Raw genomic sequence first — 25,872 nt, forward strand, 5'->3', positions numbered from 1 at the left:
AATCAGATAACAAAACAAACAAAAGCCAAATAAGTTGGATGGTGAAATATTTTCAATGGCATTCGTATATTTATAGACCCATGAACAGTGCATTTGTCTAAAAAATACACGATCTATACCGTTGATTCTGTCGGTGCGATTAGGGCCGTTCGTTTCCCCTGCTACTAGGAGACAACACATCTGACCCATGAACAGTGACAATTTTAAAAAATACATGATCTACACCGTTGATTCTGTCGGTGCGATTAGGGCCGTTCGTTTCCCCTGCTACTAGGAGACAACACATCTGACCCATGAACAGTGACGATTTTAAAAAATACATGATCTACACCGTTGATTCTGTCGGTGCGATCAGGGCCGTTCGTTTCCCCTGCTACTAGGAGATAACACATCTGACCCATGAACAGTGAAGATTTTAAAAAATACATGATCCTCACCGTTGATTTTGTCGGTGCGATCAGGGCCGTTCATTTCCCCTGCTACTAGGAGACAACAAATCTAACCCATGAACAGTGATCGATTTAAATTTGAGATGATCTACACCGTCGATTCTGTCGATGCAATCAGGGCCGTTCGTTTAACCTACTTTATACTTTACATTTTCAATTGTTATTTTTCATTGTAAGGATAATATTATGACATTTCTTAATCACACACGTAAATATTATTCATACTTCAACACTTTAGTACTACATTCAAATTAAGACAATACTTTTAAACTTCAACAAACACTTAAATATTGTTTAACAACAACAACAACAATAACATGAAGTTAACAAAGTAAACACTGACTGTTTACAAAATAAACAACGATACAAACAAGAAAACATTGACTCCACACATATACGGTAACCTACATGAAGTTTAGTTGTCTTTCAAATGAATTGACCATGTTCCACATCTGCAATTGTTGAGGCTCAAGATCTTCTAAAGTAACAAACAAATTCAGTAGTAATTCATTCAGGTCTTCTGCAAATTTGTGAAACATGAATGCCACATCTTCATCACAGGTTAAAGGATATGGAGTATATTGCTTTCCTCCATCTTCATATCTAACTGGACAACGATAATGAACTTGACTTATGCGTTTGCTATCCCCTTTGATCAACCTCCTATGTACCTCATTCAACAAATCAACAAGTGTCATGTGTTCGTTAAGTTTGATAACTCTCCCACTAGATGGCATGTGTATGACATAATCAAGACCGTACTGAGTTTCAAATATCTGAACATTTTGAAACACAAGAGCAAACATTGTTGCTGAACCCATTCTTCGAACTCACTACTACAATATTTCTATCTTAAGTTGAAGAGAAAGTGTCTGAACATAAAACACACACACACTTATATTTATAGGTAGATGGACCCTAACTGAAATAATAAAATAATATGAAGTGCATAATTTAACAATTTTTTTTCCTTAACAAAATTATAAAACAACAACAACAAATACATATAACTAAAGTGCATAATTTTATGAATATTTAATAACAATATTATCCAAATTTAAATATTACAATCCACAATAGAGTTTACATTACAACCATCCAAATTAACAATAAACCTAAAACTAAATTACAAATATTTTTTCTCATCAAATCATATATCCTTCGGAATAACCTGAAAAAAATTAAACATACATTTGTTAAACAATATTACTTACAAAATAAATTATATTTAACTAACACTACTCACCCGTTTTACATTAATTTTAGTTATATTGAGGAAGTAAGGATCACGGAAACCCCTGGGGGCAAACACGGCAACCTGAAGAAAAAACAAACAAATTCAATTCAACACATAAATAACATATAATTTAATTTTATACAACAAATTTTACCTCTTTCAGAATTAACACACACCCCACAACAATGTCTTCCCCATATTGTCGGTGTTGCTTAACTTTGTAATGTAAGCTTGCACCAATCGCTGCAGTTGGGTCCTGAAATAAATATTTACAATTAATTACAAAACAATTTCTTTTAATGTATAACAAATTCACTAACCATACCTTTAAATTAATAGTATAATTTTCCTGTCCAGTTGGGGTCATAGACTCCACAAAAGCAACAACTGTTGGGACTCTTTGTAAATTGTGGTCGATATTAATCAATGTTGTCACTTCAGGTAGACCTATTGTTAAAAAAATACCAATTACAGTTAACATTATTTGCATCATTAAATTTACACACATGAAACTTAATATGCTAAACAAACCTCTAGATTTCACATAATGCATAGCATAGCGCCACGGGTTAGAGTTGAACACCAACATCGCAGGTCCGTTAAGATCAGCCAAAAACTCTTGTGTTGGCAACGGATTTTCAGCTTCCCTGTTCCTCATTGTAGCTTGGACCAAACCAGCTGGTCCAGGAATAACACGGCCAATGTCACGTGTACTAGATGTCCCTTCGTCATCATCCCCAAGTTTTGGTGTAGGGGGTGACAACGGAGACAATGGCTCCTGTTCTCGAGCCTCTTCAGCCTGTCTAGCTACCATTGCACTTCTCATTGATGCCAAAAATTGTTCATCTGTCCATACTTCATTTGATGGAACAATGTCTACTTCATCATCACTATCAGGTACGTAATCAATACCTCTACGAGACATTCCTAATCAAATACAAATCAAAATAAATATTTCATTAGTATTGTGTCTCAAATTTTAAAATTTCAAATATTCAGTATAATATCACAATTTTTAACATTGCAATAAATACATATATTCAATTATAAAAATCAAATTAAATAGCTTTTTCATTTAAAAAAATATTAATTGGGCCACTGGAACGACCCGTTCTAATTTCAGAACGGGTCGTTCTCATTGCAACAAATGTGTTTGGTCTGTGAATCCAGAACAGCCTCTGAATTTCAGCACGGGCCGTTCTGACTTCAGAACGACCCATTCTGATTTCAGAACGGGCCGTTCTGATTTCAGAACAACCCGTTCTGATTTCAGAACGGCCCGTTCTCAGGGAACTAATCACATGTAAATTTTGATCCAAAACGCCCTGTTCTAAAAAGAGAACGGGCCGTTCCAAACCATAACTTAACAACCTTTCTTTGAAAACAGGAACGGCCCGTTCTGAATACGTGCTTTTTCAGAACGGCCCGTTCTAGGTTTATAAATCTCGTTTTGAACTTCAAACAAAAAAAAATTCTAATTTTTAATTTTTATACCACTCTACTTTACAAACCTAACAATGATACATACATACAACATATTATAAAATTTAAAATTTAAACTTACAAAAATTTAAACACCCTTACTTACTTGCAGCACCTGGACCACCGAATAAAAAATGTTGGACCACAAACCGAACAAATGAATTTTGTGCAATCCAATACATTTAACTAATTTGATAGCGCCTGGCCCTGAGGCGTTTCTGTAAATCAGTACTGATGGGTGTACAAGGGGCCCAGGGAGAGGGCGTTTTCTCCCCCACACATGCCACATGGCAAAACGCCTGGGGGGAGGCGCCTTTTGTGCACGCCAGCTCCGCATATAAGACGCCTGGGGTTGGGGCGTCTTCACCTAAATGATGCCATGTGTAGATGGCGCCGCCCCCCTGGGCGTTTTCTTTTAGCCATGCCACATCAGCATAGATGGCGCCTGGGGGGGAGGAGTTTTCTAAAAAAACGCCCACCCCCCAGGCGTTTTCAGTGCCACGTTGGCGCCTACGTGTCCGAAACTACCTATTTTGGTAAATAGTTTTTTTTAATTTATTTCGTGTATTTTTTTTTTTTATTTAGATGGGTCAAAAAGCCCCCATGAAATGTCAAGATCATCGTAGTCTCAATCACACATGAAAAACATATGTTAAGTTTGTAAAAAGAAAATAACATATAGCATTATGTCAACATCAAATACACATCTTACAACATTTTATCATACAATTTCATTTGTTCATGAATTACAACACACGCAACTTAATTATAAAATCATAACTTTTTAGCCTAAATATGACAATTTGACTTTTACTCACTAATTTAATCATAACTTGAGTTCTAAACCTCCTTTTTGAATGATTCTAACACCATTGGAAAGCTAACATATCTAAGACTACAACTCTTGTGAAGAAATAAAAAGCAAATTAATTCATTTAGGACGTTTGCATGGGCATGAAAGTGGGTACGAGTGTTCCATTTGTATGCCTTAGGAAAAAATTCACTACAACAAAGTGTGAAAAATTGCATAACTCACACCTGACTCAATTCACTTAATTTAATCCATTATCATCACAATTAACACTCAAAATATACTTCTATACCATCAATTAAACAAATACATACATTACTTTCAGAATTCATCATCAATTTTATCAATCTTTACTCTATAATTCAAAGGTTTCTACAAAACACTCGTAGGTTCATAATAAAAAATACTCACAAAATTAATCACACACATAAATCAATTATCACATATAAGACTCATCAGAAACACATAGAACTCTAATTCTCCTTTCTCAAGTTAAATCATGATTTTTTCCCGAACTAGATATACAGGCAAAAAGTGATTGCAACCCAACAAATTAATTGACTCTCAAGGGAGAAAATCCTCACTCTCCCTCATCTCAATAACATTAGGTGACGATTATAGAGCTTCAGGATGATGTTCTTCCTATTTTTCATGCATTTCTTCTACTCCATATAGAAGAGCTAGCGTGTAAACATATGAGGGAAGCGTAAACATGAAATACCAAAAAATTAACCTAACTTTTTATAAAAATTGCTCTTTCCCTAATTTCTTTTTAAAACAAAACATAATTAAATATTTCACTATAAAAAAATATATATTTTTCAAAATACATTTAATTACATAATTAATTAAAACATATATTTTCTCCAAATACTTTCCATAATAAAAATAATTTCATAAATATTTTTTATTAATTAAAAATACTTATTATTATTACAATACTCTAAAATATTTTTTAAAATTCATTTAATTAATAAAAACATCCTTTTAACAATTTTAGAAAATTTGGGATCTTACAATTGATCCTAAAATGTATATACATCATTGTAAATTTCCTATGATCCATAAGATTCACAACTATATTTTATTGTACGTAACATTCTCACTGATGTATTTTGAAGTTTGAAATCTTTGAATGTTGCTATAGCATGCTATTGCTATGGTAGAAAATTATCTTCATTCAACTTGAAGCACAATTGGATTGTAAAAATATTGTAGTGAAGGTTGCACAAAGAAAGGAGACAATAGCTTTGATAGATCGATCCAGTTGTAACACCATGAAAGGTATAAAACGCAAAAACACTTATGTTGATAAAAATGAGAATTTAGTTTACCAGACTTAAAAAAAAAATATTAAGATCACTTGATTAAACATTGCACATATATATTACCCACGTACAAAGTTGAGAGCTCAACTAACTTAAATATATATGTGGAGATGCAATTGCCACAAGAGGGAATTTTTTACGAACGGATAATCCAGCAGATTCAGTCATGTCCAATGTCTGATCCCCAATTACTCCACCAGGCACTGTCCAATTAAATTGGTGAACAAGGTTTGCTAGGGTCAGTTCATACACAACCATGGAAAACATGATTCCTGGGCAACCTCTCCTTCCTGCACCAAATGGAATCACTTGGAAATCATGTCCTTTGATATCTATTGAACTATTTAAGAACCTCTCTGGTTGAAACTCTTGAGGTTGGTCCCAACATGAAGGATCTCTTGCAATTGCCCAAGCATTAACTATTATTTGTGTTCCAGCTGCAATGTCATAACCCATCACTTTGGCATCTTGCATGGATTCCCTTGGAAGCAATAAGGGAACTGCGGGATGTAATCGAAAAGTTTCTTTAACCACTGCCTTTAAGTAATGCATGCTACTCAAATCATCCTCAGTTATGTGAGTTCTATCACCAACCACGTTCCTCACCTCATCTTGTAGCTTCTGCATCACAATTGGATGCCTTAAGAGTTCTGTCGTGGACCATCCTAGCATTGAGGAGGTCGTTTCAGTACCTGCAACAAACATATCCTGAAAGAAATACAACCATATCCATTGTCAACGTCATATTCTATCTTTAAATTCTAAGACGGAAAATAAAAGTTTACAGCGATTCTGCGTTTGTTGCCAAATTTTTGCCTAGGAAAGTTGTGTAAAAACATACAAGTGAAATTAAAAAGAATTTATAACTTTTGTTAATTAACCTGGAGTAGAGAAGTTATAGCAACATATTCTTTAAATAAAATGTGTAACTTTACAAGATTCATGTTATTGAATTTTGAATGAATCCAATCGAATTTCATCTGATAGTAAAAAAAAAAAAAAAAAAAAGTGTGTCGTCGAAAAGAGTTTATTAAAGAAATATTGGACTGATTGATTAAAGTAAAGTCTTTTGGAAATTAATTATCAAAATGAGATTGTTTAGAAATATAATTACATGAAAGATACGGGCCAAAGCTATATTTTCATGCTAAGTAGATTTGACTTGCATCTTCCATGTTGACTACCTAAAATGAGAAGTGATGCATGCATGCTTTAATTACAGAATAAGTAGATATTTTATGAAGTTAGAAACTAGAAAAGTTAGGGACTAATCTTACGTACCAGAGCCAAAGCCTTTATAGTTGTTCTATCAATCTGGAATCCTACGGCATTTGTCTTTTGTACCCACAACAAAATGTCCACAAAATCATTCTGCCCTTCACCATCACCATCATCATGCACATCGTGTCCTCTCTTACTAACATGCTCATCAACAACTTCTTCCAAAAACTCATCGAGCTGTTTAGCCACTCTCTGTGCTCTACCATGCACTCCATTAACTCTTCCCAAAAAATCAAGCCAAGGTATATAGTCTCCTAAAACTGAAGCACCCAACAGCTCCATCATCTCATTTATTGGCTCCCGAAACTTACTCCCACCTTCTCCACTGTATCTCCTTCCAAGAGCAGCTCTACACACTATGTCATTGGAGACTGTAGAGAATAAATCAGTTAAATTCACATGCATCAAAGAAGAACAACATTGTCTAATCTTTTCCATCATTATGGAGATTTCCTCTTCTCTCACTGCACGAAAGGATTGAACCTTTTTGGCACTGAGAAGATGCAAGACGCAAATGCTCCTCATTTGCCTCCAGTAGTGGCCATATGGAGCAGATGCCACGTCTGTGGAGTCATACAAGAAGATATCAAACATCTTACGATGTGGTCTGTTGGAGAAAACTTGGTCATGGGTTTTCATAATCTCACGAGCAGCCTCAGCTGATGAGGCCACAAGAACTGGAACTTTTCCAAAGTGAAGTAACATCAAAGGGCCATAGGTTTGAGCAAAGGATTGGAGAGTGCGGTGAGTTAGGGTTCCAAGTTGGTGGAGGTTTCCTATTATTGGAAGCTTTGGAGGAGATGGTGGTGTTGTTGCAGAATTGGAATTATTATTCCATTTGAGAAGAAGATTGAAGAGGGTGCGTAAAAGAAAGAGGATGATGACGGTAACCAGTGGGAAGAAGAAGCTGCATGAAGAAGAGTTTTCATGCTGAGAGGTCGACATTGGCTTTCAGTTGTTATAGATGATGAATGACTATGCTATAATAACGACTCAAGATATGCGTACTTGTGTAGTGTCTTTTCTTTAATTCGCTGCTTAAGTATCAAGGCAGATTCAGGTATTTATACAGGTTAGAAGTTACATCAGCTACGTGACGTGTTTGTGTTTTTGTTTGTGTTTGTGGAGAATATACACACGCAACACGTATATGTAATAGTATTAAAATGGAATACATGCATCGATCGGCATCACGACAGTCGACAGCGGGTTATACCTTTTGCCCATTCTAAATTAAAAGATAAAAATAAAAATACCAAATTTAAATTTTTTTTAAAATTATTTATCAAAATAAATACTTTGTGTTAACCTGACACGGGATTAAAGAAAATGTCTCGGGAGTGACGATTTTTAAACATATATAGAATATTTGAACAGATCGAAAATGTTCAGGGGTTTTATATTAAATCTACACATAATAAAATTGACATTTAAATTTATAAACTTAAAATTTAATAATACAAAAAAAAATAAATATAATTTTTAAAATTAAAAAGTAAATTAAATTACAACTTAAACATTTTAAGAGTAAAATTTTTTTTGAACAGAAAACGTGTAAGGGGAGGTGTTTTTTGTTCAAATATTCTAGGTTAAAAACCTAATTTGGTCCTTTGTAATATTTTTTTTTGTTTTAATTTAGTCTTACTTTAATATTTGGTTTCAATTTGGTCCCTAATAATTTAAATTACTGCAATGTCGGACTTCCGTCCAAATTATTTAAATGGAGTTAACTGTTAGCCACGTAGATGCCATGTAGATGCATAGGTGGATGCCAAATTTCTTTAATGCATCTGGAACCATAACGGCCCGTTCTGAAACCAAAACAATATGTTCTTCTTGCACTCTTGTTGTGTTAATTTTGCACCTAGAACGGGCCGTTCTAGATGCAAAATTAACACACTAATAGTGCAAGCAGAACGGGTCGTTCTAGTTTCAGAACGAGTCGTTTTGGTTTCAGAATGCCAAACTCAAATGGTCGATGATTATGGTCATTCTAGGTACAAAATTAACACACCAAGAGTGCAAACAGAACGGGTCGTTCTGGTTCCAGAATGCCAAACTCAAACGGTCGATGATTATAGTTCACGCCCGTGATTCTAAATCACGGTTGTGAATCGTGCAAGGAAAAAGACCCAAGGTACAAAGCATTTCGAACACTAGATAATATTGTCAATGGGGATTGATAACTTCAATTGCTAAACATTTGGGCTATACAGTGTATCACTAAGGATAATGCAGTGTATCACTAAGGACAATGGTGGCAGGTTTTATTTCATTGTTAGTCAAACTTAAGTGAACCACTTACTACCAAATCGGCACTATACGGTCAAGGATGACCGATATACCCCAACAACCTGTTCTTGGTGGATAAGATGTATTATTGGCACCTTTAGCATTATCTAGATGATTTCCTTTCTCAGTAATTTCTTTGAACTTTCTTAGTATATGTTATGTTATGAATTTTTGTTTTCAGTCTTTGAATTTATGTTATGTTATGAATTTTTGTTTTCAATTTTTGAACCACATTGTTGCATTTTGTTGAACGTACATATGTGGTTGGCATTCTGGAACGGCCCGTTCTGCTTGCACTCTTGGTGTGTTAAATAATGCATATGGAACGGCTTGTTCCATATGCAAAATTAACACACCAAGAGTGCAAGCAGAACGGGTCGTTCTGGTTTCAAAACGAGTCGTTCTGGTTTCAGATGCATTAAAGAAATTTGAATCCACTTATGTATCTAGGTGACATCCACGTGGCCAACAGTTAACTCCGTTTATATAATTTAGACAGAAATCTGATATTGCAGTAATTTAAATTATTAGGGATCAAATTGAAACAAAAAATTAAAGTAGGACTAAATTGAAACAAAAAATATTATAAGGGACCAACTTAGTATTTTAACCAATATTCTATGTTTAGAAAATGTCACTCCCCTAGAAGCGTTTTCTTTAATATGGTGTTACGTTGGTATAAATTATTTATTCTGGTAAATAGTTTTTCGATATTTTTATTTTCTTTTTAATTTAGAATAGACAAAAAGCCCAGTAGGTTAACTGAAAAGATGGGTATAGGTTTTGTAACATTGAGTCCCTCTTCTTTCTTTTTCTCTTCACAAGCCTTGGGAGTGTTGTGGCTGAAGTGTTCCTTTTGTGACACCCTTACTACCCCAACACATATATTGTAGTAATGAAAACTTACAAATATTTTTTTCAATTTTGATAAAAGGGTTCACATGAGAATCTTCAAAATTATTCCACAATGATAAAAAAAAAAATGAAACCCAGGAGTTTACAAATTGTTTTCAAAAAAATAATAATTACAATTCAAATCCATATAAAAATCTATGTCCTAAAAATCTTCTGCCCCGATGTCACAATATCAGAGCATCCCCACAATTCAACTGTTGGCATTCTAGATGCCACTCGTAGCCGGATCTTCCTCGTCTAAAACATCCACAATTTATACGGTGAGAAAAGAAAATATCTATATGCAAAGCACATACAAACACACCACAAATGTAATCTCATCATAACTCGTTACTTAATAAAATATTTACAAGCATTTATATATATATATATATATATATCATAATTTATCAATCATTCATCATCTTCACATCTCAATTCACAATTACATCAATCCATCACAATCCACATAAATCTTACAATTAACACTATGTCAAGACCACGCCACAACTAACACAAGTGATACGGGTTAATTGCCTCACTCATCTCACACCATGCCAGGGGCACGCTCGTCCTCGTAGCATCACTTACCCAAGGTTCTTCTCATCCCTGGTCATTAGTGTACATGTGAGGAACCACAGTCACATTACAATCCACACAATCTCTTGCAATTAACCATATGCCAGGGCTGCCATATTTGACATAAGTGATGCGTGTTAATTGCCTCACTCATCCCACACTATGCCAGGGGCAAGCTCATCCTTGAAGCATCACTACTCAAGGTTCGTCTCATCCCTGGTCATTAGTGTGAGGTACCACAATCACAATCATAATCATATCCACACAACATCCCATCTCATATCTCAAAAACATGCACAATTCCATATCAATTAACATAACAATAACATTCATAAATTAATAAAATAATTAATAGAATTATCAATTTAATATAATTTTAACATAAACGGTAAAACTCCCAATTATTCCAAAACCTAGCTCACAGGCACTTTTCTACAATTTCGTTCTCTCTCCCAAATCATCATTCTTACAAATTAAATATATATTTCTAATCCTCAACACATATCGAATCTAATGGTATCATTAATTCCTCAAACAGAAATAATCTAATTTTTCCAAAACCTAACTTACAGGCACTTTTCTATAATTTCGTTCTCTCTCCCAGAGCATCATTTTTACAAATAAATCATATATTCATAGTCCTAAATATATACAGAATCACATAAGACCAATAACTCTCCAAACAGAAATAATTATAAAATTACTCATAATCTTAAGAGACTCTTCCTCTACCCAATTCTCTCATGTAAGTCTACATACAAATAATCTCTTTTTCCCCCGTACCTGGATATGTAGAAGTTGAACCTACACAAGATCTGGTTGGTCTCCCTCACTGGGTTCCCCTCGGTCTAAAGCAGAAAGTAGAGAGAAAAGAAGAGAGAGCAGAAGAAAAAATATCAGAAAATGAGAGGTGTGCTTTTTGGGAGTGGCAGAGAGCTCAATTTATAGGCATCAGTCTTCGCCGGAACGACCCGTTCCAATTTCAGAACGGCCCGTTCTGGACCCTTAGATCATGGGTAAAAATCACACCCAGAACGACCCATTCTCAAACCAGAACGGCCCGTTCTGGTGTGCATTTATTACTCACAACTGCCATAGCCCGTCCCAAGCCCGTTCCCACTTAAAGTTTAAGGCAATTTTTAATAGTCTGGAACGGCCCGTTCCAACTTGAGAACGGCCCGTTCTGGGCTATTAACTCACATATAATTTGGTAGTTTGGAACGACCCGTTCTAATTCCGGAACAGCCTGTTCCAAGCTACTAAATCACCCCTATACTTTTGTAAAATTACCAACATACCCTTGATTAAAATAAAATAAAAAAAAAATAAAATAAAAACTGGGGTGTTACACCTTCCTTCTCCGTGGTTGACTCATGAAAGAGGAAAAACAAGTTATGATGGTGGTGGGGTGTTACCTCGGAAGCTCAAAGGTTGCAAAATTCTCTTCTCCTCCTTTCTGTTTCTCTTCTCTTCTTTCTGTGGTTGGAATCTAGGTAAGGGAGCTAGAACTTGATTTTTTTGTGGAATTGGTGTCACATATACCTTGATTCTAGTTGAGTGCTAGGTGGTTTACTTAATTTAGAGTGGGTATTGGCCTTGGAAGAATGGAGATTTGATAGGGTTGTTAGTTGTTAGGTCTATTATTAACGAAATGCAAAAGAACTTTGAACTTAGTGCTAGAGCGTTGGTTTTTGACATTGGAGTACTAGTTTCAATGCTAGAGTGCTGGAAATACTCCAAATAAGATGTTCAAACAGAGATCCAATGCTGCAACGAAAAAATGAGTGCTTCAGTAGTGAAAAATAGGATCTGGCAAAGATTCAGCGTTATAGTTACAGTTGAGCGTTGTAACTATGGCAAAAAAATTGGATTGGCAAAGATCCAATGCTACAACTACAGTTGAGCGCTATAATTATGGGGAAAAACTAGGCTAGCAAAAATCCAACACTAAAGTATCAGATTGAGTGTTGCAGCAGAGGGGTAAGTGACCAAATCTAGTCTTGGGATATTTATGAAAGTTGTAGGCTTGGATGTTAGCTTTCTAACGACTTTAGAATCACCTAAAAAGGAGGTTTAGAACTTTAGTTATGACTTTTTTAGTGAGTAAAGGTCAAGCTATCAACATTTAAATAAACTATTGCAGTTTTTATAATTTTCAACATGGTAGATGATGGAATTAGAACCTGAGGTCTTCATGAGAGTTGTAGAAAATTCTCTTGTCTTTCATGAGATAAGGATGAGTATGATAGGAGTAGTAGAACTTTCTATGCATTTTTTTTATGTAAAGGTTGTCATTGTATAATAAGTGATTTTGATAAGTTGTATGTTGATACATGTACTATGATGGATTAATTTGGTGAACATGAATAAAATATTTGTGTTTATTGTATGTTGTATGATGTAGGATGATGATAATAAGCATTGATAAGCTATATTTGTGTGGTTGAAATGGTGATGAGCATGGATATGCTATGTATGTTTAATATACTATTATTGAATGAGTTATTGGGTATTGATATGTTATACTTGGATGAATTGTTAAGCCTTGGTATTCTTGGTTGAGGTGTTAAGCATTGGTATACTATACATGATTGATGTTGTTGATCTCTATACATAGACTGGATGTGATGTATATAGTAGATTATGGTAAGGTGTAGATGTTGAAAATACGATATGGCATTAAAGCGTGTTGGCTAACTTAGGACTTGAGGAGAGAAAATTATTTTGAAAATGAAAGATCCCACATAGGGTATCTTGGAGTGGTGCTCAGGTAGGCTACTATTGGAAAACCTTCCTTGAGTAGGCATGTCTCTTGGAGTGGGTTTCTAATGTGTTGAGTTTCCTCTAGGTCCTTAGTTAGTGGTTGATAAGGTAGGAGGTTGAGGGCTACAACCCTTAGCCAAGTACTTAATGAAAAACTTGTGTGATTCCTTGAGAATAATTAGTGGGCGAATTCTATAAGTGACTTGATAATGCATGCCAAGGTCGTAGTAAGCCTATATCCAATTGTACTATTCCTGACGGTGGAACTAGACCTTCCTAGTGTAAGTGATAAGGCCCAAGAAATAAGAAGTGGGATTGGTATCCCATTTTACTGTGATCGAACAGACACTTTGGGTTTTGAAAACAGTTGGGTTGGTTTAATAGGATGGAACTCACTTAAACTGTTCATTTTGTTAGGAGATCTCCATAGGTGAATGCGTGATGACATATTGGTTAATATGTTTGCATATGATGCGTGTTGAGGTGTGTTCATATGCATTGTTGATGTCTTGTGTGACATGGTTTGGATTAGATACATGTTTACTTGGAGTGTTGTAACTTTCATGTATGATTGTGGTGTAATGTTATATATTATAGGATAGTTTTCTATATATACATGTTTTCAAACTCTAACTTACCCTTTTTGTTTTTATGAGAGTTTAGACTGGGTGATCATACGTTGTATAAGAGTAGATCAGGACAAGATATGAGGAGCTACTATTGGTAAGGGTATGATCTTTTACTGATGACAATGCTACTGCACGTAACTTTATAGTCGTACTTAATTGAAATTAGGATATAGGATTATTTGGGATTACTGTACACATATATATGACTTGTTTATATTAGTTAAGATGTTTTACTTTTATACTTATGTTATGTATATATGTATGATGCATTTTTTTTCTTTAATCATGTATGTCTTACTAATCTAATTTATGTTATTAGTGATAGTGATTTCATTCAATATGGCAACCATGATGGGTCATTATAAACTTGAATATCAATACAATTTTAAGAAAAGAGAATTAATAGAGTATTAAAATTTAAAAAAAAAACTTATAATAAGTATTATTTTTCATTCAATTAGGTGAAGGATCTTCAACATCCTCTAATAAGAATTTCAATGAGAGATAGATATAAATTAGATCAAAATTATTTATAGAATACATTTTATAATAAAGGAAGAAAATGATAGAAATGTAAATAATTATAAATATTGTGATAAAAAATAAAAATAAAAATTAATTATTTGAATTGTTAGATGAATAATACATCTCTAAAAAATCATATTAATATACATAACTAATTATAGATTTTTTTATTATTGTTATTATTATTTTTATTAATATATATATATATATATATATATCATTATATTTTATTTTTTTTGTAGACCGCTTGTATTATAGGCCGATTATCTCTCAAAAGTATTTAACATAATTATATATTTGAAACTCAAACTCGAGACTACTAATTAAGTTGAAATAATCTTATATCAATTAATTTTAGTGTTCATTATTGTTGTGTGATTGATTTGAAAGTTGATATTATTTATAAAGAGCATTGCAACAAAATTGTCCTATAAGGAAAAAATATTTGTTACTAAAAATTATTTTTACTTGTACCGTAGATATAATATATGTTAGTGTTTTCGGTGGAATTAGTTTTACGGATTCTTTTTACTCGGATTAGCACAAGAAATGTTTCAATTTAGGTATTTTTAGTGTTTTTACAAATTGATGAAATGTAATGCAAGAAGAGACAGAGTAGAAAGTTTTAATAATTGCTTGTTTCTAAATATTCGCTAATTATTATCAAGCAATAACATTCATGTATGTAAATATTCAAATGCACAGAATGAACAACACGTATGTTAGCAATACAAATCATGGTTCAATTCACATGTTGATCAAATTACATTACACATTGGAGCATATGAATCAAAGTATACAATTTCACTACGTGATTAAAAGAAGAACAAGAGACTACACTAATTCTACTCCTATAAAGAGAAAAGGAAAATGACCGAGAAGTAGTCATACCCGAAAACAATTCCTTGCACGAAAGTCATATGCGCAGGCGGAGATTGCTTGAGAGTTTAGTTCTAGTATGAATTTTTCGACCTTTGTAAAGATGCAAAACTTTTGAATTTATAGAGCCAATAAAAAATGGTTAGCTTCGTGCACGTAGGTCATTATAAGATAACCGCTATCCACTTTGCTTATTTCGTGGCTCTAAATTGTAACTTCTCATAACCGTTCTCCCACGTGTATGGACTTCTCGACCTGGACTTGATAACTACCTTAGTATGACCATAAGTACCCCAGACAACTTCACTAATTTTCGAGCATATCTTTATTCAACTCGAAATAATTCTCTTTGATCTCGAAAATCTGTTCTTGGTAAGTGTTGATTTCATAATATTTTTCGAGAAATCTTTTTATACTCTTTTCGACTCATGCGATTTTCAAGTAGGCCTAACAGTTAGTATATTATTAAAAAAAATACAGGTATAGACTATAATAACATATACTATATATTATTAAATCTCATTTAAAATTAACACTAAAATTATTTATAGTTATACGTTAAATAAATTTATGTCTATATATTATATACTTATAGTGATATTTTTTATGTGTCATTTTTAAAAAAATAATTTTTCATATTTAAAATAACTATATACCCATTAATATATAACATTCTGATATTTCGTAGGTATAGGATTTACAAACATTTTGTCAATCATCTTTCATATATCAAAGGGAAAATTGAATAAACATACGTATGTAAAGAAGAATTTTCCACACCATCATTTAGGATGTGTGTAAAGTTTAGAAATGAACAATAATAATTATAAACATAATACGGCTGAAAAAAATAGATAAAATTATATATACAATGAGTAGAAAATTTAAGGTGTAAAAAATAATCAAAGTTGATAAATATGCGATTCGCGTTCATATTTTCCCAACAAGTGTGTAGAGTTGAGCTCAGCTTAAGGTAGGTAAATTCTGGATTTAAATTTTAAAAAGTATTCTTAAATATTTTAAATAAAAGCTAGGAGTGAAAAATATCACTATAGAACTTAGATATCCTAATAACAACACTCCTAAGTCTATCAATCACCTCTAACATACCTAATAGAGAACAAATAATAATGGTAAAAAGTGCAAAGAACATGGGAAGACTGTATTAAAATCCACTAAAAGTCAACAAAAACGAAATAAAAGTAAACTATAACATTTATGATAAAAATTCTCTCAGTAAAAGAAGGAACAAAATTAAATTATGCTCAATCCCATAAGATATTAGTTTAACTGCACAAGCATTCTCCTCCCTATAAATGTAAATGTATGAAGAAAAGAAGTCCTTATGCAAACAAGTATTCTTAATTACTAATAATATTTTTTAAAAAGAATTATTAATTATGAAATAAATATAAATAATGGAATTTTTTTTAATTAAAAATACCCCTTCTAATATTATGAATTTTCCTCTTTCTATAAAATGGAAACATATATCCCTCATTCTCTTCATTACATGAAAAAAAAATTCTCATATATCACTAAAAAGAGTCACCATCAACGTGATTCACTACTAGCTACACATGTAAGTCATTTAATTAGTTAATTTTGTCCTAGTCCCATGAAATGTCAAGATCATCGTAGTCTCAATCACACATGAAAAACATATGTTAAGCTTGTAAAAAGAAAATAACATATAACATTATGTCAACATCATATACACATCTTACAACATTTTATCATACAATTTCATTTGTTCATGAATTACAACACACGCAACTTAATTATAAAATCATAACTTTTTAGCCAAAATATGACAATTTGACTTTTACTCACTAATTTAATCATAACTTGAGTTCTAAACCTCCTTTTTGAATGATTCTAACACCATTGGAAAGCTAACATATCTAATACTACAACTCTTGTAAAGAAATAAAAAGCAAATTAATTCATTTAGGAGACGTTTGCATGGGCATGAAAGTGGGTATGAGTGTGCCATTTGTATGCCTTAGGAAAAAATTCACTACAACAAAGTGTAAAAAATTGCATAACTCACACCTGACTCAATTCACTTAATTTAATCCATTATCATCACAATTAACACTCAAAATATACTTCTATACCATCAATTAAACAAATACATACATTACTTTCAGAATTCATCATCAATTTTATCAATCTTTACTCTATAATTCAAAGGTTTCTACAAAACACTCATAGATTCAAAATAAAAAATACTCAACACAAAATTAATCACACACATAAATCAATTATCACATATAAGACTCATCAGAAACACATAGAACTCTAATTCTCCTTTCTCAAGTTAAATCATGATTTTTTCCCGAACTAGATATCCAGGCAAAAAGTGATTGCAACCCAACAGATTAATTGACTCTCAAGGGAGAAAATCCTCACTCACCCTCATCTCAATAACATTAGGTGACGATTATAGAGCTTCAGGATGATGTTCTTCCTATTTTTCATGCATTTCTTCTACTCCATATAGAAGAGCTAGCGTGTAAACATATGAGGGAAGCGTAAACATGAAATACCAAAAAATTAACCTAACTTTTTATAAAAATTGCTCTTTCCCTAATTTCTTTTTAAAACAAAACATAATTAAATATTTCACTATACAAAAATATATATTTTTCAAAATACATTTAATTACATAATTAATTAAAACATATATTTTCTCCAAATACTTTCCATAATAAAAATAATTTCATAATATTTTTTATTAATTAAAAATACTTATTATTATTAAAAGACTCTAAAATATTTTTTAAAACTCATTTAATTAATAAAAACATCCTTTTAACAATTTTAGAAAATTTGGGATCTTACAATTGATCCTAAAATGTATATACATCATTGTAAATTTCCTATGATCCATAAGATTCACAACTATATTAATTTTATTGTACGTAACATTCTCACTGATGTATTTTGAAGTTTGAAATCTTTGAATGTTGCTATAGCATGCTATTGCTATGGTAGAAAATTATCTTCATTCAACTTGAAGCACAATTGGATTGTAAAAATATTGTAGTGAAGGTTGCACAAAGAAAGGAGACAATAGCTTTGATAGATCGATCCAGTTGTAACACCATGAAAGGTATAAAACGCAAAAACACTTATGTTGATAAAAATGAGAATTTAGTTTACCAGACTTAAAAATAAAAATATTAAGATCACTTGATTAAACATTGCACATATATATTACCCACGTACAAAGTTGAGAGCTCAACTAACTTAAATATTGATCAACCAATACAATTGTTCAACTATCAAGAGCGATAGAGTATATATACTCTGAAAGCATTCTTCGCCTTAAATTATTCTAAAATACTTAATCAAGAGCGCAACACTTATTTTTCTTCTTAAGTTATTACTTTTATCTTTAATAATTCATTTCTTATATATGTGGAGATGCAATTGCCACAAGAGGGAATTTTTTTCGAACGGATAATCCAGTAGATTCAGTCATGTCCAATGTCTGATCCCCAATTACTCCACCAGGCACTGTCCAATTAAATTGGTGAACAAGGTTTGCTAGGGTCAGTTCATACACAACCATGGAAAACATGATTCCTGGGCAACGTCTCCTTCCTGCACCAAATGGAATCACTTGGAAATCATGTCCTTTGATATCTATTGAACTATTTAAGAACCTCTCGGGTTGAAACTCTTGAGGTTGGTCCCAACATGAAGGATCTCTTGCAATTGCCCAAGCATTAACTATTATTTGTGTTCCAGCTGCAATGTCATAACCCATCACTTTGGCATCTTGCATGGATTCCCTTGGAAGCAATAAGGGAAGTGGGGGATGTAATCGAAAAGTTTCTTTAACCACTGCCTTTAAGTAATGCATGCTACTCAAATCATCCTCAGTTATGTGAGTTCTATCATCAACCACGTTCCTCACCTCATCTTGTAGCTTCTGCATCACAATTGGATGCCTTAAGAGTTCTGTCATGGACCATCCTAGCATTGAGGAGGTCGTTTCAGTACCTGCAACAAACATATCCTGAAAGAAATACAACCATATCCATTGTCAACGTCATATTCTATCTTTAAATTCTAAGACGGAAAATAAAAGTTTACAGCGATTCTGCGTTTGTTGCCAAATTTTTGCCTAGGAAAGTGGTGTAAAAACATACAACAAGTGAAATTAAAAAGAATTTATAACTTTTGTTAATTAACCTGGAGTAGAGAAGTTATAGCAACATATTCTTTAAATAAAATGTGTAACTTTACAAGATTCATGTTATTGAATTTTGAATGATTAATCCAATTGAATTTCATCTGATAGTAAAAAAAAAAAAAAAAAAGTGTGTCTTCGAAAAGAGTTTATTAAAGAAATATTGGACTGATCGATTAAAGTAAAGTCTTTTGGAAATTAATTATCAAAATGAGATTGTTTAGAAATATAATTACATGAAAGATACGGGCCAAAGCTATATTTTCACGCTAAGTAGATTTGACTTGCATCTTCCATGTTGACTACCTAAAATGAGAATATATTTCACACACCGCCCAATTTTAAAAATTAAGCAATAAATTATGGCTAATATTGTATCAATATTGTTATAATATCCAAACACGATATTAATATAAAATATCATTTACATTTCAGTTTTTTGTTCACGTCATTTTCAATTGACATTAAGGATGACAAGTGATGCATGCATGCTTTAATTACAGGATAAGCAGATATTTTATGAAGTTAGAAACTAGAAAAGTTAGGGACTAATCTTACGTACCAGAGCCAAAGCCTTTATAGTTGTTCTATCAATCTGGAATCCTACGGCATTTGTCTTTTGTACCCACAACAAAATGTCCACAAAATCATTCTGCCCTTCACCATCACCATCATCATGCACATCGTGTCCTCTCTTACTAACATGCTCATCAACAACTTCTTCCAAAAACTCATCGAGCTGTTTAGCCACTCTCTGTGCTCTACCATGCACTCCATTAACTCTTCCCAAAAAATCAAGCCAAGGTATATAGTCTCCTAAAACTGAAGCACCCATCAGCTCCGACATCTCATTTATTGGCTCCCGAAACTTACTCCCACCTTCTCCACTGTATCTCCTTCCAAGAGCAGCTCTACACACTATGTCATTGGTGACTGTAGAGAATAAATCAGTTAAATTCACATGCATCAAAGAAGAACAACATTGTCTAATCTTTTCCATCATTATGGAGATTTCCTCTTCTCTCACTGCACGAAAGGATTGAACCTTTTTGGCACTGAGAAGATGCAAGACGCAAATGCTCCTCATTTGCCTCCAATAGTGGCCATATGGAGCAGATGCCACGTCTTTGGAGTCATACAAGAAGATATCAAACATCTTACGATGTGGTCTGTTGGAGAAAACTTGGTCATGGGTTTTCATAATCTCACGAGCAGCCTCAGCTGTTGAGGCCACAAGAACTGGAACTTTTCCAAAGTGAAGTAACATCAAAGGGCCATAGGTTTGAGCAAAGGACTGGAGAGTGCGGTGAGTTAGGGTTCCAAGTTGGTGGAGGTTTCCTATTATTGGAAGCTTTGGAGGAGATGGTGGTGTTGTTGCAGAATTGGAATTATTATTCCATTTGAGAACAAGATTGAAGAGTGTGCGTAAAAGAAAGAGGATGATGATGGTAACTAGTGGGAAGTAGAAGCTGCATGAAGAAGAGTTCTCATGCCGAGAGTTCGACATTGGCTTTCAGTTGTTATAGATGATGAATGACTATGCAATAATAACGACTCAAGATATGCGTACTTGTGTAGTGTCTTTTCTTTAATTCGCTGCTTAATTATCAAGGCAGATTCAGGTATTTATACAGGTTAGAAGTTACATCAGCTACGTCACGTGTTTGTGTTTGTGCAGAATATGAACACGCAACACGTTTCTTGATTATATGTAATAGTATTAAAATGGCATGAATACGTGCATCTATCGGCATCACGACAGCCGACAGCGGGTTATATATGCCTTTTGCCCATTCTAAATTAAAAAATAAAAATAAAAATACCAAAATTAATTTTTTTTAAAAATTATTTATCAAAATAAATACTTTGTGTTAACCTGACACAGGATTAAAGAAAATGTCTCAGGAGTGACGATTTTTAAACATATATAGAATATTTGAACAGATCGAAAATGTTCACGGGTTTTATATTAAATCTACACATAATAAAATTGACATTTAAATTTATAAACTTAAAATTTAATAATACAAAAAAAAAAATATAATTTTTAAAATTAAAAAGTAAATTAGATTACAACTTAAACATTTTGAGAGTAAAATTTTTTTTTGAACAAAAAACGTATAAGGGGAGGTTTTTTTTTTGTTCAAATATTCTATGTTCAGAAAATGTCACTCCTCTAGAAGCGTTTTCTTTAATATGGTGTTATGTTGCTATAAATTATTTATTCTGGTAAATAGTTTTTCGATATTTTTATTTTCTTTTAATTTAGAATGGACAAAAAGTCCAGTAGGTTAACTGAAAAGATGGGTATAGGTTTTGTAACATTGAGTCTCTTTTCTTTCTTTTTCTCTTCACAAGCCTTGAGAGTGTTGTGGCTGAAGTGTTCCTTCCTTCTTCGTGGTTGACTCATGAAAGAGGAAAAACAAGTTGTGATGGTTGTGGGGTGTTACCTCAGAAGCTCAAAGGTTGCAAAATTCTCTTCTCCTCCTTTTTGTTTCTCTTCTCTTCTTTCCGTGGTTGGAATCTAGGTAAGGGAGCTAGAACTTGATTTTTTGTGGAATTGGTGTTACATATACCTTGATTCTCGTTGAGTGCTAGGTGGTTTGCTTAATTTGGGGTGGGTAGTGGCCTTGGAAGAATTTGGTGTTCTTGGTGAAAGAAGAAAGATTTAATGATCTAATTATTGTTTTATGGTTGCATGTTTGATTTTCTTCAAAATCTAAGTTATATGTTGCTAATGGGTGAGAAATATTGAATTTGGAAGCATGAATTATTAGTTGGGTGAGAGGATTTTGGAAATTTGATAGGGTTCTTAGTTGTTAGGTCTAATATTCGCGAAATGCAAAAGAACTTTGAACTTAATGCTAGAGCATTGGTTTTGACATTAATTGGAGCACTGGTTTCGATGCTAGAGTGCTTGTAGTACTCCAAATAAGAGGTTCAAACAGAGATCCAATGCTGCAACGAAAAAATTAGTGCTTCAGTAGTGAAAAATAGGATCTGGCAAAGATTCAGCGATATAGTTACAGTTGAGCGTTGTAACTATGGCGAAAAATTGGATTGGCAAAGATCCAATGCTACAACTACAGTTGAGCACTATAATAATGGGAAAAAAACTAAGCTGGCAAAAATCCAACACTAAAGCGTCAAATTGAGTGTTGAAGCAGAAGGGTAAGTGACCAAATTTGGTCTTGGGATATTTATGAAAGTTGTAGGCTTGGATGTTAACTTTCTAATGACTTTAGAATCACATAAAAAGGAGATTTACAACTCTAGTTATGACTTTTTTAGTGAGTAAAGGTCAAGCTATCAACATTTAGACAAACTATTACAGTTTTTATAATTTTGAACATGGTAGATGATGGAATTAGAACCTGAGGTCTTCATGAGAGTTGTAGAAAATCCTCTTGTTTTTCACGAGATAAGGATGAATATGATAGAAGTAGTAGAATTTTCTATGTATTTTTTTTATGTAAAGGTTGTCATTGTATAATAAGTGATTTTGATAAGTTGTATGTTGATACATGTACTATGATGTTTAATTTGGTGAACATGAATAAAATATTTGTATTTATTGTATGTTGCATGATGTAGGATGATGATAATAAGCATTGATAAGCTATATTTGTGTGGTTGAAATGGTGATGAGTATTGATATGCTATGTATGTTTAATATATTATTATTGAATGAATTGTTGGGCATTGATATGTTATACTTGGATGAATTGTTAAGCCTTGGTATGTTATTCTTGGTTGAGGTGTTAAGCATTGGTATACTATACATGATTGATGTTGTTGATCTCTATATACATAGATTGGATGTGATGTATATAGCAGATTATGGTAAGGTGTAGATGTTGAAAATACGATATGGCATTAAAGCGTGTTGGCTAACTTAGGACTTGAGGAGAGAAAATTATTTTGAAAATGAAAGATCTCACATAGGGTATCTTGGTGTGGTGCTCGGGTAGGCTACTATTGGAAAACCTTTCTTGAGTAGGCATGTCTCTTGGAGTGGGTTTTTTAAGGTGTGTTGAGTTTCCTCTAGGTCCTTAGTTAGTGGTTGATAAGGTAGGAGGTTGAGGGCTATAACCCTTAACCAAGTACTTAATGAAAAAGTTGTGTGGTTTCACTACAAGAATGTTTCAAATTAGAGTCATCCAAAAGCCGACTCTAAATCATGAAAACCGACGTAATATTGTCAGTTATTTGTCAGTTTTTGGCCGACGCTAAATAAGTCGACACAATTTTTTTTGTGTCGGCTAAGCCGTCACTAACAAATTTATTTATTTTAGTTTTTTATTGTCGGTTAAGCCGACACTATGTTGACACAAAATTTTTTTTATTTTTTTCTTTATCTTCTTTTTCTCGCTAATCATTTATTCGTTTGCATTTTTAACATTCCTGGGACTCGATCCGTGAACCTTGAGGTCTTAAGTGAACTTGATAACCAAGTGTACTAGAACACATTATGCTTATATAACATTGAAAAAATTATCTTATCTCTCTCAAAGCACGTATATTATTTAAATATAGCGTCGACTTTTCCGACGCTAAACTTAAAATATTTAATTTAAATTTATTTTAAGTTTAGCGTCGGAAAAGCCGACGCTATATCTTAAAATAGCGTCGGCTTTTCCGACACTATTTGTGTCAGCTATTAGCCGACGTTTATTTTTCGCCGCTTATTCACAGTTTTCTTGTAGTGTTTCTTGAGAATAATTAGTGGGCGAATTCTATAAGTGACTTGATAATACATGTCAAGGTCGTGGTAAGTCTATATCCAATTGTACTATTCCTAATGGTGGAACCAGACCTTCCTAGTGTAAGTGATAAGGCCCAAGAAATAAGAAGTGGGATTGGTATCCCATTTTACTGTGATCGAACAGACACTTCGGGTTTGAAAATGGTTAGGTTGGTTTAATAGGACAGAACTCACTTAAACTGTTCATTTTGTTAGGAGATCTCCATAGGTGAATGCGTGATGACACATTGGTTAATATGTTTGCATATGATGGGTGTTGAGGTGTGTTCACATGCATTGTTGATGTCTTGTGTGACATGGTTTGGATTAGATACATGTTTACTTGGAGTGGTGTAACTTTCATGTGTATGATTGTGGTGTAATGTTGTATGTTATAGGATTGTTTTCTATATATACATGTTTTCAAACTCTAACTTACCCTTTTTGTTTTTATGGGAGTTTGGACTGCATGATCATACGTTGTATGAGAGCAGATTAGGACTAGATATGAGGAGCTACTTTTGGTAAGGGTATGATCTTTTGTTGATGATAGTGCTACTACATGTCACTTGTATAGTCGTACTTAATTGACATTAGGATATATGATCATTTGCGATTACTGTACACATATATATGACTTGTTTATATTAGTTCAGATGTTTTACTTTTATACTTATATTATGTATATATATGTATGATGCATTTTTTTCCTTTAATCATGTATGTCTTACTAATCTAATTTCTGCTATTAGTGATAGTGATTTCATTCAGTATGCCAACCATGATGGGTCATTATAGACTTGAATATCAATACAACTTTAAGAAAAGAGAATTAATTGAGTATTAAAATTTAAAATAAAAAAAAACTTATAATAAATATTATTTTTCATTCAATTCGGTGAAGGATCTTCAACATCCTCTAATAAGAATTTTCGTGAGAGATAGATATAAATTAGATCAAAATTATTTATAGAATACCTTTTATAATAAAAGAAGAAAATGATAGAAATGTACATAATTATAAATATTGTGATAAAGAATAAAAATAAAAATTAATTGTTTGAATTGTTAGATGAATAATACATCTAAAAACCATATTAATATACATAACTAATTATAGATTCTTTTATTATTGTTATTATTATTTTTTATTAATATATATATATATATATATATATATATATATCATGATATTATTTTTTTTTGTAGATCACTTGTATTATAAGCAGATTATCTCTCAAAAGTATTTAACATAATTATATATTTAAAACTCAAACTCGAGACTACTAATTAAGTTGAAATAATCTTATATCAGTTATTTTAGTGTTCATTATTGTTGTGTGATTGATTTGAAAGTTGATATTATTTATAAGGAACATTGCAACAAAATTGTCCTATAAGGACAAAATATCTTATTATTAAAAATTATTTTTACTTGTACCGTAGATATAATATATGTTAGTATATTATTAAAAAAAAATACAGGTATAGACTATAATGACATATAATATATGTTGTTAAATCTCATTTAAAATTAACACTAAAATTATTTATAGTTATATGTTAAATAAATTTATGCCTACATATTATATACCTATAGTGATATTTTTTATATGTCATTTTTAAAAAATAATTTTTTATATTTAAAATAACTATATATCCATTAATATATAACATTCTGATATTTCGTAGGTATAGGATTTACAAACATTTTGTCAATCATCTTTCATATCAAAGGGGAAATTGAATAAATATACGTATGTAAAGAAGAATTT

At 32.5% G+C, this 25,872-nt stretch overlaps 3 protein-coding genes across 4 annotated transcripts; all 3 read right to left on the minus strand.

Moving 5' to 3' along the window:
* Nucleotides 1–552: 552 nt before the first annotated feature.
* On the minus strand, nucleotides 553–5,117 carry LOC114917027 (uncharacterized). 2 transcript variants are annotated; one of them, XM_083075332.1, is made up of 5 exons: nucleotides 2,218–5,117; nucleotides 2,012–2,133; nucleotides 1,841–1,942; nucleotides 1,696–1,767; nucleotides 553–1,620 (listed from the first exon to the last, which is right to left on the minus strand). In XM_083075332.1, exons 1-5 carry the CDS (start codon nucleotides 2,609–2,611, stop codon nucleotides 1,600–1,602), a joined length of 711 nt encoding a protein of 236 aa, XP_082931458.1. In that variant the 5' UTR covers nucleotides 2,612–5,117; the 3' UTR covers nucleotides 553–1,599. The 2 variants fall into 2 exon arrangements, with proteins under 2 accessions (XP_082931458.1, XP_082931454.1); XM_083075328.1 differs by having other exon boundaries at nucleotides 1,841–2,133.
* Nucleotides 5,118–5,262: 145 nt separating this feature from the next.
* LOC145958358 (cytochrome P450 736A117-like) lies at nucleotides 5,263–7,638 on the minus strand. Its single transcript, XM_083075324.1, has 2 exons — nucleotides 6,589–7,638; nucleotides 5,263–6,015 (listed from the first exon to the last, which is right to left on the minus strand). Exons 1-2 carry the CDS (start codon nucleotides 7,531–7,533, stop codon nucleotides 5,395–5,397), a joined length of 1,566 nt encoding a protein of 521 aa, XP_082931450.1. The 5' UTR covers nucleotides 7,534–7,638; the 3' UTR covers nucleotides 5,263–5,394.
* A 10,684-nt stretch (nucleotides 7,639–18,322) lies between these two features.
* On the minus strand, nucleotides 18,323–20,959 carry LOC145958360 (cytochrome P450 736A117-like). The gene is made up of 2 exons (XM_083075336.1): nucleotides 19,916–20,959; nucleotides 18,323–19,179 (listed from the first exon to the last, which is right to left on the minus strand). The coding sequence occupies exons 1-2, from the start codon at nucleotides 20,858–20,860 to the stop codon at nucleotides 18,568–18,570; spliced, it is 1,557 nt and encodes a 518-aa protein (XP_082931462.1). The 5' UTR covers nucleotides 20,861–20,959; the 3' UTR covers nucleotides 18,323–18,567.
* Nucleotides 20,960–25,872: the final 4,913 nt, after the last annotated feature.

This window comes from Cajanus cajan, chromosome 1 (assembly GCF_000230855.2).
Source record: "Cajanus cajan strain Asha chromosome 1, NIPB_CcT2T_4, whole genome shotgun sequence".
Lineage (NCBI taxonomy): Eukaryota > Viridiplantae > Streptophyta > Magnoliopsida > Fabales > Fabaceae > Cajanus > Cajanus cajan.